Raw genomic sequence first — 14,106 nt, 5'->3', positions numbered from 1 at the left:
GACACCAGAGCTGGAAGAAGGTAAGTGCTCCCAGGACCCAGAGCAAGAAGCCCAACCAGGATTCTCAAGCACACAGCCTGGGCCCGGGTTTGGGGGCTCCACTTTCCCCCAGAGAAAAGCCTGGTCTGACCCCGTAAGTCCCACTCCAAAGTAGGAGGGCAGGTGTCAGAAGAGCAGGGAAAAGTGCCAGCCCCAGGCCCCTAGACGTGCCCAGGCCTCTGCTCCGGAAAGCTCAGCTCATAGCCCATCTCCAGCCCCAGGAGTGAGGGGAGGTCAGCCCCGCTCTGAGGACGAGGGGTTGATTTTCTTGATTATGTCTGTGGTGGACTCAGAGAGCCCACTGCCATCTAGACTCGACTGTCCAGGGTGGGCTGCCCACCATGGGCACCAGGGAAGAGCAGAGTCCAGTGGGGCAGGACCGGGAGCCTGAACCGATTAAGCTGACGGAGCCTGTACATCTCGATCTTTCTGAGCCTCGGTTTCCTTATCTGTCAAATGAAGGTGTGGGGAGGACAACTCCCAGATTGTCTTCCTCCAGCCGGTGAAGGAAGTGAAAGCGCTTTGTAACCATCACAACTGGGCCGCGTGTGCCCATGACTGCTCTTGCCTTCCCCTGCTCACCACCCTCCCCCCTCCCTCCAGACCAGCCTGTGTGTGGAGGTCCGGTATCAGGCCACAGACGGCACAGTGGGCTCCTGGGATGATGGCGACTTCCTGGGGGACGAGTCTCTTCAGGAAGAAGGAAAGGACAGCCAGGAGACCGATGGGCTGCTCCCCGGCTCCCGCCCCAGCTCCCGGACACCAGGCGAGAAGAGTTTCCGGAGGTAACAGGCCAGGCCCTCTGGTGACCCACCACCCCCAAAAGACACAGGGAAGATGCCTGGGGCTTGGTCCCCCTCGAAGGCCCCTCTCAGCCTGACTGGGCTCAGAGTCCAAGGCGGAGCTGCTGGAGAGACATAGGAGAGGCAGGAAGGTGTTTCTACAGGGCCCCGCACACCTGTCCCCTAACCCCAGGGCTCACCCGGGGATCAGGCTGAGGGCCCAGACCTCCTACTACTTTGAGGAAGTTCTGGGAGGGTGACCTCTAACTTGAGGGGAAGAGGATAGACCCCTGCCTCCTGAGAGGATGGGTGGGGCAGACAGGAAGACAGGAGGGGGCCCTAACCTCTCTGGTCCAAGACCCAGAAGTACCAGACCAGCCCCTGGCCCCATGGAGGCCCAAGACAGGGAGGCCTTTTCCTGCCACGGTGAAGCCAAAGGTCCTGGTCAGGACACAGCTCTCTTCTGTTGAGAAAAAGGCATCCGGACATCCTGGCCCCCTTAGGGCCTAGGACTTACACCGCAGAGGTCCCGCCACACACAGATGTCAGGATGCTGAGTCCAGACCTGCTCATGCCGGAAGCAGGGTTTTTCCAAAAAAAAGGAAATACCATGGTATTACTCTTAGAACTCAGAGAGACAGACTCTCAGTTAGTAGGATGTTCGCCCTAGATTCCTAGTTCACTGGGACTAACGTGTAAAATGCAGGTAAGTCAGTGGTGCGTCTAACGTCTTAGGGGAGGGATGTCCTCCCAGTGACCCCCTCCCTCCAATCTCCTGCCTTCCCTTTCCAAAAAAGTGTATTCAGTCCCTACTCTGAAAAGACACAGACTCTAAATCAGCGCAATTGAATTGAGAATGGATATATGTTTATATATCCATTTTCTTCATTTTACTTGAACCACTCCTTTCCAGACACACACACACACATTCACACACACACACACACACACACACACACACACTATACAAGCTTAATACCCTGGGAGCCGGGTGCTGCATAATAGTAACAAGCTCGAAGGAACCATGTGTGTGGCAAATACAGCTGACCTTTGACTCCAGGCCAGCCGGGGGGTGGGGCGGCATCGCCAGGCCAGCTAGGAGCCTGTCCTCTTTCCACTGTGGCCAGCCTGGGGGAAAGGGTGGGCTGTTTGGTCTCAGGAGACCCAGGTCTGTGTCCCGGCTCTGCCTCTTACCGGTCTTCTGACCCTTGGCCAGTCACCTACCCTCTTTACTGTCTCTCCTAACCTGTAAAATGGGGCCCGGGGCAATGAGAACCAACCCCCCTACACTGTTGTTAGGAGAGCCAGCAGCACCGTGGGGTGGGGGGCGGGTTGTAACTGGGGGTCTAGAGTTGTCCCAGGTCAGGGCTGCTGACGAACGGGTTCTTGGCAGCTCAACAGTGCAAAGGGTCAGGGATTGGGCTGGAAATGGTGACAGGAGGAGCAGTGACCCAGTGGGGAGCCAGAGGACATGCATGAAGGGCACCATCTTGTCCCAGTCCTCTGTCCCCACATAAGAAAGAACTTGGCTTGGCTGAGACTCAAAGAAAGGGCACAAGATTGAAGCCACACAAGGGCCGCCAAGTGCGGGGAAGGAGCACTGCCGTGAATCGGGGAAGCTAAGTTCTGTTAAGTCCCCTCGTGGCTGCCACTAACTAGCAAAGTGACTTTGAGCCCGTCACCTACCCTCTGGGCCAGTTACAGGAATGAGTTGAACATCCCGGCTCCTCTCTAACTGTGACATCCTGAAGGACCCAGGGACACTCTGGATCTCATGGGTAGCGCCCACGTGAAACAGGTCTCTGGGAGCTTTGACAGCTGAGGGCGGCCCTCTCCGGCTCCTGTAGCTCAGGGCAGCTGAGCCAGCTCCTCTCTCAGTCCTAGGAGAGCAGGCCAGGAGGCTGACGGAAGGGGCAGGAGTGGAAAAAGCAGAGCAAAATGCCGAGCTTTGGTCCCCAGACCTGCAGAGGACTCTTCCCATCCTCGCTCGGCCAAGGCCACCCTTTCCCACGCCTCCCTGACCTTCCTGTGGTTGAGCCCAGGGCAGCAGCCAGAAGCCAGAGCCAGAGGAAGGGTTTTATCCGGGACTGGGAACTGGGAGAGGGTGACAACCACGGTTAGAGCCCACTGTCTTCCAGATGCCACCACCCCGGGTTGGAGGGGCTGTGCAAGGGAGCGCCTGGTTTCCCGGCTGCCGCGGGGGCTGCCGGCCCCGACGCTAAGAGCACGTTGGAGACGGTGCCCTTGCCAGGCCTTGCCATGCAGCCAACAACAAGCACCTCGAGGCCCTAAGTGTTATGCCTCACCCTCGTCACCCAAGGGCCAACCAGCCAGGCCTGTCAGCTCTGGAGTGTGGGAGGAAGCCACTGTCTTTTGCACCAGAGAGGCCCCCCAGACAGGCTTTGGCCAACAAAGGGACAGGGGGAGGAATGTTTGTGCCTCACCTCTGAGCCCGAGGGAAGTCTTCCTTGCCCACATCTGCCCCTTGCCTCCATCCACTCCTGAAAAGGCCACCTGTTTGCAGATAAAGATGCTCAGTCTCTCAAAGCCTTTCTCGTCTCTCCTCTGGGCCCGTCACCAGCAGCTGGGAACCCTCATTGCTGTCAAACAGCAGTGTCTCACCTGGTCCCCTGGACCCATGGGGGTCTGGTGTGAGAATCCACTCTTCCCTGTCTGACTTGGCTCAGCAGGGTGCTTGCTGGAGGGTGGGGGGCGGGGTGGGTGGCTGGTGGAGTGAAGGGACGGGAAACAGCCTCTGCCCCAGACTGGCAGGGACTCTTCCAGAGATGACAGAGGAGGCTGATGTGGGGAGGTCCTGGGGAGCCCACACCTCTCCCTCTAGGGCTTACTCCCCCCTCCCCCCGCTGGACCCCAGCCATCTGCCCTTACCACCCCAGGAAAGACCTCTCTAGAGACTCCCCTTACGCAAGGGCACTCACTCTCAAGGCCTTAAGTCTCTTCCTGGAAATTTCTCTCATTTGACCTCAGGGAATGCGTGCTGGCCCCCGTGCCCAAGCATGCCCCCCAATCCCTAACCCCTAACCCCACAGAAGCAGCCTGTTAACCCTTTCCTGCCACCATTCCATTGATCCCAGGCCCTGGTCTGTTTCATGACCTCTGAGCCACTCTCTCTACTTCTCTAGTCTCCGCCCCAAACTAGCGGCCTCTGATTTTGGCCGGCTGTCTGTTAAAAACACCCTGGGAGTTTTCCAGAAAGCCACGCGGTGCTGCCGCAAGCCCTGCACTCAGATCCCAGCTCTGCTCTTTGGAGCCACACTTTCCCACCTGTAAGAGGCGCATCCCTAACGCCCCCCAGGAGTGTTCGGATCACGTGAGATGCTACACGTGGGTGGGCCTCTGTGGCCCCGGGTGGGTGGTCAGCACGCAGCCGGCATCTGATTCTTTCCTCCTTCCTTTCCAGAGTCTCCGTGTCACCCATCCCCACGTCCAGCCTGAGCATGATCTGACTTTGTGCCCAGACCCTGTTATTAAGTTCCCCCTCGGCTCTGGCCACCCCACCCTTTACCAAGTGCTCAGCCAGCCATGCTGCCGACACCTGGAGCCTCACAGCAGCCCAGAGCCAGGGCGGGGTCTCACTTGCTCACGGGAGTCCCGTCCCCTCACCTCCCACAGCTGTCGGCGCTGCCGAGAAGGAATGGCCCTTTGGTCTCAGGAGCACAAAATCAGGGTTCTGGGCCTTGCATGTCAGGATGCACCTGCCCCAGTCTCTGGAAGGAGAGGAGACTTGGGCTCCAAACACGTATGCACACTCACAATGCCTGAGTGTTTGCACACTCCCGTGCACATGTGTTCTCTCGGTGTGATGACGGGCGTTGTGCTCACTCCTGACTCTGGGCTCTGGGCTCTGCCGCTGTGGTGGCTCTAGGAGCCACAGCCCAGAAGGACAGCTTCTCCTGGGGCTTTCCTGCAGAGTCCTCTGTTCTGTGACTCTGTGTCCTGATCTTCTCCCCCTGCCGGGCCCTCCCGCCCTCCATGGCGCCCCTGCCTAAGAAGGTTCCTGTCGGGCTCCTCTCTGCTCTGTCTCAAGGGCAAGGGGGGACCAGTTTTCTTGTTCTCCCTACGGATCATTCTTCCACTCCAGCAGAGGTCCGTGGAAGCTCGGTAGCCCCCACTCCTGTTCCTGGGGCCAGAGGGCAGCAGGGTTTCCCTGCACTGTGTATCCCAGGGTATGCTTGGGGCCGGCACAGCCAGCCTCACCCCCAGAGCGCGATCTCCTCCCTGCCTCCCTTCCCCAGGCTGGGCTCCGGAGACGCAGGAGTAGCGCAGAGGAGCCAAGGTCAGGGTCATGCTGGGATATGGGGTGAAGCAGTGCTGGGGAGACTCTTCCCCAACCCAACCACTTCACCTGGCATCAGGTTCCGGTCCATCCCCGACCCAGGCCTGAGTGTTCTAGTGAGGCCTGGCGCCGTGAAGCACTTGGGTCCCAGCGAACCCTAGAGTTCCCCAGCAGGCTGGCATGTTGGGTCTCCCGCCCCATGGCCGCTCTCACTGGCACACCTAGAGCAGTAGGAGTGGGGGTGTGAGGACGAAGGGGGCGTGAGACCAAGACCCAGAGAGAGGGGAGGCTGGCTGAGGAACAGGACACCCCGGGCCAGGGCGGGACACTAAAAACACAACGTGGACTCCAGGAGGAAAGTCAGAGCGGTCCAAGGCTTCACCTCGTGCAACAAAGACAGGGGCCACGTCCCCCCTGTCGCTTGTGGCTGAGCGACTGAGGGCAGGTTGAGCACAGGCTGGAACTTTATCATTAATGTTAGTTGTGGTCCTAATCGGACCTAATCGGGGCTGTAGTATGATTTCTTCACAGAGAATGTCCTTTTCCCTTTGCCATGTCCACACTCAAGACTGTGGGCCCGTGTCCAGCCCCTGCGTAGGCCCAGAGGCCTGGAGCGTGTGAGGAGGGGGCGTGGCAGGCCTGCACCGGGCAGGGTGTACTGGACCCCGGGCACAGGTCCACGCTGGACCTTGGCCTGCTCTGTGCCTGAGCGGTGCCCCCACTGGGCCAGCCTGACCCGTCTCTGAGATTTCAGAGCAAAACCCAAAGGGAGAGAGAAAAGGCATCACGTTTTTATGGTTCAGTACCTCAGTTCCCCCTTCCTGTTCCATCCTTGGCCAATCCTAGACGATACAGTTCCCCTTCTGGTTCCTCTACTACAGTGCTTTTCAGACTTTCCAGGGTTGTAGAGTTCTTTTAAAAATAACAAACAAACATCTATCAAAACTTGGATCCATAATTCAGAGAGCGGCAGCCCCTGTTTAGATCACCGTGAAGGTGGGGCCCATAAGTCTCCCATTCAGGCCTCATTCTCATTGGAGATCCTGCTCCAGGGAAGTAGGCCCCATGCAGCTCTCAATGGGTCCCAATGGGGTCCCACAGTCCACGCCTGACCTGTCTGCCCCAAGAACAGCCAGGCCAGGGCTGCTGTAGTGAGCTGTTCTCTGAACAGTGGTCTCAGCCGATTATCCTCATTGCCACAGCATCAGAGAAGCACTGAGAGAACATTCTAGAAGGGTTTTCTGAAAGCCTCCCTAAAGAGGGAGAAGAGCACTGTTCTTACCCTGCCCTGCACTCCAGAGTCGTAGCTCTCTACTGCCACATGCCCAGAATCCCTGTGGCCCAGAATCCCTGTGGTCCACCTTTCCTCTTGGAGGCCCTCAGAGCCTGGGAGCTGGCCACTCTGCTGGAGGAGATCAGGGGAGGAGGAGGGGAGGAACAGGGTGGCCCAGGCCTGGAAGGTGGCCAGGCTCATCTAACCTTTGCTTGAGGCATCTGAGACCCACATTAGGAATCACCAAACTCTTGCCTGAGAATGGAAGAGAGCAGCTAACACCCTGAGGCTTCCTTCCTCATCAAGGCTCCGGGTTCTCCTGGGCTCGGGGCTGGGAAAGGGGCCACCCAGCCCCACTCCTGTGATCAGGACAGAGCCTGGGACCATCCAATCCTGGCCCAGCAGGCTTAGGCTGAAGTAAGAAACTGTGGGATGAGGGGTCCCTGGGACAAGGAGGCCCCAGAGGAGTGGGGGGTCCGCAGGGCCAGGGGCTAAGTCTGCAAGTGTCTCTGGTCCACACCCTCTCACTCACATCCCCTTGTCTCCTCATTTCTTCCCCCGACTCAGCAAAGGCAGAGAGAAGACCAAGGGAGGCAGAGATGGCGAGCACAAGTAGGTGTCCCAGGCCAGGGCAGAGCCCTTGGGGCCCAAGGCGCCTCACCACAGGGTGTGGATGTCGGGATGGCCTGTCTCAGAGGGCTTAGGTGTGGGCTGTCCTGGTGGAGCCACACCAGGGGACGGCAGGGTGAGGGAGGTCTGTCCATCTGGCCATGGGAGGGTGAGGGTCACGGAGGGAGGGGGCGGGGGGGGTGCGGGCAGGTGTCTGGGCCTGCTGGTTTCCACTCCCTCCTGCCTCCTTTCAGTGTCTTGACTCTTCCTCCACTTCCTTGCTCAGCTCGGCACCCGCGGACCAGGCCCCTAGGCTTCCCTGTGAGGGAGGGTATGACTGAAGGCACAGGAGTGGGGAAGACCCAAGAAGTCAATGGCCGCCTCCCCCTAAGATTCAAGGCAGGGCTGGGCAGGTGGACAAGCAGGGTTGGAGGCCCAAGGAGGACAGACTCCGGGGCTGGAGTGGTCCACAGGGGTGGCTGGAACAGGAAGCCTCAGAAAGCTAAGGGGAGATGAGAAGATGAGAACCCTCTGGTTGTCCATGCCGTCTCCATCATCAAAAGGCCTCCTGCAGGAGGGAGAGATCAGGGACTGTCTGGGAGAGGACAGAGGTGGGGAGCCCAGGTGAGAGGGGCCGGCCACAGGGCGTTGGAAAGGCTCAAGGCCTGGGGCTGATGAGTAGGTCTCACAGAGTTCCACAAAAGCACATGTCATCCCAAGAACTTTCTAGCATCCTGGGGAATTCACAGGAGCAGTAGTAGTCAGGGCTGACCAGCTGGAGGGGGCCTCTGGGCCACAGCCCTTTCCTAGAGATGACAAATTTGCAACCCAGAGAGGGGAAGTGACTTGCCCCAGAATAGGAGCAGAGCTAGGATAACAACACAGGGAATTTAGCTTCTGACCCAGAGCTTACAATAGACCCGGGAGTTTAGAGCACTTGACTGTACTCTAAATTTAATTTAATTCTCCGAACACGCTGATGCAAGCTGAAAAGCCAAGCATGTGGTCTTTATTTTCCAGATGGGGAAACAGCTTCAGAGATGTGAAGAGATTTACCCCAGAATGTGGTGCCAATTATCTAGAAACTAGTTGACATGAGGACATCATGGGGACACAAGGCCTGTGCCTTTAGGGGGTCTGAGGTGGTCAGCACGGGTATGGGCCTGAGACCTCTGCTTGCATCAGGATCTCGGGTGACTCATCGTCGTCTAGTGCTGTAACAAAAGCATACCGAGTTCCAACTCCCACTTGTCACACACAAGCAAAAACGTGACAAGGAGATGGCACCGTGTTGGGAAAGTTGGGGCCCAGGGACCTGAGGGGTCAAGGAGTGTGTCAGGCTCTGAGCAAGGAAAGGGATGGCAGGCAGAGCTCGTGCCAGCTTGGAGAGGGAGCCAGAGAGCCGAATCCGGTAGAGGCTTGTGGGGGAGATGATGCAGATGCTGAGTTGGGAGTCCCTGGACGGGAGAGGTTTCCAGGGCTCAGGACGTTTAAAAGTCCACACCTCCTACATAGGAGGTGTGAACAACCCGTCCCTCCCTGGGCTCTATCTGCGAGTGGCCTGCTCTAGGGCCCTGCCTGGTTTCCAGCTCCCGGGTCTGTCCCGAGGCAGACCCCCAGCCACGCAGACAGGCTGCAGCAGGGGCGCCTCACAGCCCCACCGTAAACACGGGTCCCTAGCGCTACCCGATCCGAATCTCTCAATCTCTCCCCACCTCCAGTTAACACAGGAGATAAAGCCAACTGGCATTTTTTATTCTTCTTTGAATGGGTGGGGCAGGAGGAGGATTGAAAGGGGAGGGAAATGAGATTGCCGAAATTAGAGATTATCAACAAGTTGAAACTCTTTCACCTGGGGAAGAACGGCTCTAAAACCAGTTTTAAATCTCCGAAAGGTTATCGGGTGGTAAAGCTGGCTAGTTTGGAGCTCCCCAGGGGAGAAAGAAGTGGAGGTATGTGCAAGTTGCAGTAGGAGAAACTGAAGGATGGAGCCGTGAAAGGACTCGCGCTCCCGTGAGGCCCTGAGCTGCGGGACAGGGTGGTTTGGATCGTGCACCGGGTTGGCCGCTGGGGGAGCTGAGGGGCCAGCTCCCTGGAGAACTGTGGGCCTCAGTACACAGGGGCCTCCCAAGCCTCCTGCCTCCCCCAGGGTGCACGGGGCCAATCGGGAGACAGGCTCTTGCACAAAGGCTCCTCCTGTCCTGCCCAGATGCAGGAAGCGCTTTGAAACTAACTGAAATTGAACACACTGGGAAAACCAATTCTACAGCCTGCAATTATGAAATTGGCCGTACTTGGGGGCAAGGGAAGTAAAAGAAATCAACCCACCGAGGGGCACTTGGAGCATAGGAGCACATTTGGAAAATGTGGCTGTTTCAACAACACAGAGAGCCAGAGACCTGTTTCTCTCAAGACAGGAGGTCCTCCTGATTACCCGAGGCCTGAGCTGGAGAGCCTGGGTTGTGAGGACTGAAGGCCGTCTCGGGGCAGAGCCGTGTGCAGCCAGGCCTGGAGTCCATGGTCAAGCACCGTAGCCCCTTAGGCACAGCTCGCAGAAGAATACGCATACCTGAATTCATGCAACACCCGGCTCACTACAGCTATTTTGGCCGATGTTCCCAAGTCATTCTGAATACCAAGTCCTCCCCTGGGGTCCTGAGTGCATCCCCCAACCACGACATCCTTCTAGATCTGAGCTGTGCAGCCAGCAAAGAAGTCATCGGGTCCAGAAATGAAAAGATTTTATAGATGAGCGAACTAACGTTAAAATCTTTTCTCTAGAGGGAAAGAGTGGTCTTCACCACAGGTGCCTATCATTCTGTCTGCAGCGAATCCAGCCACGGGGAAGCCCAAATGTGACCCTGAATCCTCAGAGGGCCCGCAAAGGCCCACCTCCCCTGCTCCTGCTTCCGTTTTCCTGCAGCCTTGAGCGAGGAGCCCCTTGGTTGCAAAGTGGTTTTTTTCCCACTGAGTTGATGATTGGTTTGTTTTCCTTGTCTCTTTCTCACTGCATGGAATCTTGAGTAATTGAAGAACACAATTAGACCAAATGCAGCATTTTATTTAAAAACAAAAACCAAAATTCAGGACACCAGTGCATCAGTCACCTAGTCAACAAATTCCACATTTTGGAAATCTTGGTCTTTAACACAAGGGGATGGTCTTCAAGATTTATGTCTTCTTCTTCAATCTCCAAGATTTATTTATTATGGCCTCAGATTTATTTCAAAAAGCACCTCTGCCCTTTGCCAAGAGGAGCAGGCATGCTATTTCTGGGAAGCGGTGTGACAAAGGCTGGGAGAGGCAGCTTCTGTAGCGAACTTCTGACGTGTCATCGATCAGAAAGCTCCAAAGGGCAGTGCGAGCCGGTGATGTCACGCTCTACTGCACGCTGTCCAGATGAATCAAAGAGCGAGTCTAGGAGAAACGAGCCAGGTGGAGAGCCCACAGTAAGAATTCTGGAAATTACATCTACCCTATATTACATATATCCTTAATTCTTCATTAAGAGAGAAAATGGGAGTAGCACCCATGAACCTGTCCAGCCAAGATGCTTAAAATTATGCAGGGTCTAGGGAGAGGGGTTTCTCTTTTGATTGGCTTCAGGGTACAGTAGAGAATAGTAGAAAAGTATAGGTTTGGGTTTGTTTTTTTTTTTTTAAGTCTCAATCGTTGCTTCCAAATGTATTTGTTTTAAGGAAGAAAGTGACTTTCAAACTCAAGGGCCATCACTGCCTAAGGGAAGCCCCAGGCCCTTTTCCACTTAGGTGGGTCCTCGGCACCAGCATCAGGAAGCCACAAGTCCCTGTCTCTCGAACGCCCTCCAGGCTTCAGGCAGCAGATACAGACCCTGTCCCAGGATGCCGAGCAGCTGGATTCTCTAGGCAGGACCTACTTCTGATCCAACACAATGCTGTGACCCACCATCTCAGACCACTTTCCCAGGAGCTTTAGGACAAGGGGAACAGGGTTGGCGGGGCAGGGGGCAGCCCGGAGGGGCAGGCGCTGGGGAGCGGGCCATGTGTGATGGCATTGTGTAGGTCCCACACAGCATGGGGCTGGGGACTCTAAGGACAGCACAGCCCAGAAATGACCAAGAAGCAATGGCACAAAGCCAAGCACGGGACCATCCAGGAGACTCCTGGGGAATCCAGGAGCGGCAATCAGAGCGGGAAGGCTGGACAGAATGGAGTCCCAGACACCGAGACAGGAAGCAGAGTGAGGGCCCACACCAGGCGTGTGCCTGTCACAGGGGTCAGAGCACAGCGAGCACCCCCGCCCTTAAGGCTGCCAGGCCAGCGTGAGCCAGGCAGGATGGTCTATTCTCACGGCCGCTCAGTTGTTCCTGATGAGCTCACTGACCTGTTTGAGGTTTTGTCACCAGCCATTAACTTTCACGGCAGTCTCTTCCAAAACGTGTGAGCTGATCATTTGTGAACGAGCCCCTTCATAAGCAAAGCTGGGCAGTCTGTGGGACCCAGATGGCACCCTGCGGGTTGTGCTGGCCCATGGTTCACACCTACCCCCTACCAGTGCGGGCCCCGGACACTCTTCACTCAAGTTCCAGATGGTCGGGATGGGATGTCCACCGAGAGAGAAGGGCAACCCCATGGCGGCCGGCCTTGTAGGTGGGGCTCTGCTCATCAGCCCCAGCCCTCTGAGCCTCAGGGTCTTTCCTTGGAAAAGCGAATGTCCTTCCCAGGATTGCTATGAAGATGGAATGAGCAAACATCTGGAAGAGCCTTTGGCCCATAGTAGGTGCTCAAGAAAAATTACATAATCTCTTGTTGGCACATATATACCTCCACTTATTGAAGGGGAGAAACTTCCTTTCCCTCTTGTCCGTTGTGAGGTCCCAGACAACACAGTGCTAGCTAGTGCGGACTCACCAGTGTTACCCAGCCTTCCTTCACCTACCTTGTGACTTTTTAGGAAACCATGGACACGCTGGTGTTTTCTAAGCTATGAGCTGGTGCACACTGAAGGGTTCTTGGCTGTGCAACTGGGATGCAGACTCACAGCCCTCTACGTGTTGCCTGGGTGTAAAGAAAGCAAAGAAGAGTAAAGGAAGGCCTGGTTTGGGGGAATAAGGTGGACCCCCAACCTGGAGTAGACCGGCTTGAGGACTTTAGGCCATCCCTACAAGGACAGGAAAGGTTTTGCCCAACCTCACATTACCCGGCATAAAAAACAGGGGGTCTTGGCAACCATAGTCAAGGCTCCACAGGGAGCTGTGGGACCCTCTGCTGTGGGTGAGCTCAGAGCTGGAGCCTCCATCTCACCTCCCCCACCAACCCCCAGAGCTACAGGATGACAGGGCTACACCCAGGAGGAGGGAGCATGGGAAGACGAGGGAGTCAGGTATCCAGCTCGTGCAATATTGATGGGGTAATGGAATATTGCACTTTACCCCCTGCTGATCCTATCCCGGGTCCCTCCTGGCACCGGGGACCTCAGGCTCGGCTGCTGGGACATCACTGAAAGGACACTGACGGCCCTTGCCCCTTTCCCTCAGCCCCCCTGACTGCAAGGCCCTTCACCTGGGCGCACAAGGCCACACCAAGCCAGAGGAAGAGGTAGGAACTATGGAGTCTGCCATACGTTCCTGGGGGTTGGTCGAAAGGGGTGATTCCACAGTGAGTGGGGACAGGCAGAAGGGGTGGAAGCCAGCACCAAAGACAGATGGGAAAGGGCCCATCTCCTCCTTCTCACTGGGGCCCGAGGAGATTCCGAGGGCGTGGAGAGGTTGGGAAAGACAAGGCAGGCTTTGAGCACTAGGGTCATTTGCTAGTTTCAGCCACATCTCCCACCTCCTCCGTGGCCTCTGCCCCTCTGACACTGCTCCTGTCCCTCTGTCCTGATGCTTGGTCTCGGGTCATCTGGCTTTCTTTCCAACCAGTTGAGGCGGGATGCACGGACAGGGAGGATGAGCTTGGAGGCATGGTGGAGCTCAGAGGTCTATGACTGGAGGGAGGGTGCGGAGATCAGCCCAGCCCCCACCCCGGGGGGGGGGGCTCCAGTTAAGACCATTCTTTCCAGCTGAAGGTCCCCTTCTCTGACCGCGGGGCCCTGCAGTGATTAGCAAATAACTAATTCTGCTCAGGGGTGTGAAGGCACGGGAAAGGAGGAGGTGGTGGGGTCTCCTCTGCCCTAATTGTCCCTCCTGGCTCCCGCTTTAGAAAGTCTGGCCCCCACGATATCTCGGGACCAGCCCATGAGGGGCTGGAGAAAGCAGCTCCTTTCTCTTACATGTTCTTTCTCGGGTTTTGCTCTCCTGTGTGTGTTTGTCTTCCTCCTGGCGTCCATCTCCCTCCACCTTGTTCCGTCGCCCACCTCAAAGAGCCGGGAGAAGTGTGTTCTCGGCCATGAAGCTCGGCAAGAACCGGCCCCACAAGGAGGAACCCCAAAGCCAAGGTAGGGAAGCCCGCCCCAGCCTGGCCAAGCCTGGGGCCATCTCTCCGCACCTGACAGAGACCAAACGCCTCCCCTCGGCAGGTAGCGCCCCGACAGGCTCTCCTGCGATTGGCCGGCGATGCCACCTGGGCGGGCCCTAGCCTCCCATTGGCTGCTGGTGGGGCCGGGTCCAGAAGGTGGTGTTCAGGAAGGGGGTGCTCCTAGCACTGAGGTTGGGAAGGGCATCTCCTCTGGTCTCCAAGTGAGCAGAATCCTCTGTCGGATGGGTCTGTTTTTGAAAGGCTCCTCCTGCCCTCTCTGCTCCCCTCCTTTTTTCCCTGCACACAGAAGCCTAGAGATTGTTCATTAGAGACGAGAATAACAAAAAACGAAAGCGGTAGGGCCAGTTACCTGTTTCTGGGGGAAAATTAGCAACCCAAGACTGCTTACTCAGTGGCAGGACCCATTGCCCTGCCTTTCCCCAAGCCTTCTCACCAAGCTGCAGAGAACGCCCCGGGGGGAAGAGAGGCAGGACGGGGCTTGGGAGGCTGGAGTGTCCTGGGGCCCTGGTTCCCTGGGGATCCTCAGCCTTGGGGGAGGGCAAGACAGCTGTTTGAAGGGAGGCAGGGAGGCTGGGCAGAAGACAGGGGAGAACTGGATTGGATAAGGGAGCTGTATGTAGCTTTCCGACCCGGGTCTGTAGACACACGTCC

General features: G+C 57.0%; 1 protein-coding gene across 1 annotated transcript in view; it reads left to right on the top strand.

Moving 5' to 3' along the window:
- The window catches only part of OTOF (otoferlin), a 92,887-nt gene that overhangs the window by 41,287 nt on the left and 37,494 nt on the right, over nt 1-14,106 (top strand). The window contains 3 exon segments of the mRNA XM_045978640.1: nt 643-824; nt 6,959-7,003; nt 13,341-13,414. Of these exon segments, the coding sequence (XP_045834596.1) occupies nt 643-824; nt 6,959-7,003; nt 13,341-13,414 (301 nt within the window).

The sequence above is a fragment of the Meles meles genome, chromosome 15, assembly GCF_922984935.1.
Source record: "Meles meles chromosome 15, mMelMel3.1 paternal haplotype, whole genome shotgun sequence".
NCBI classification, from domain to species: Eukaryota; Metazoa; Chordata; class Mammalia; order Carnivora; family Mustelidae; genus Meles; species Meles meles.
The sequence above is the reverse complement of the archived record's forward strand: the minus strand, read 5'-3'. Positions and strand labels throughout refer to the sequence as shown.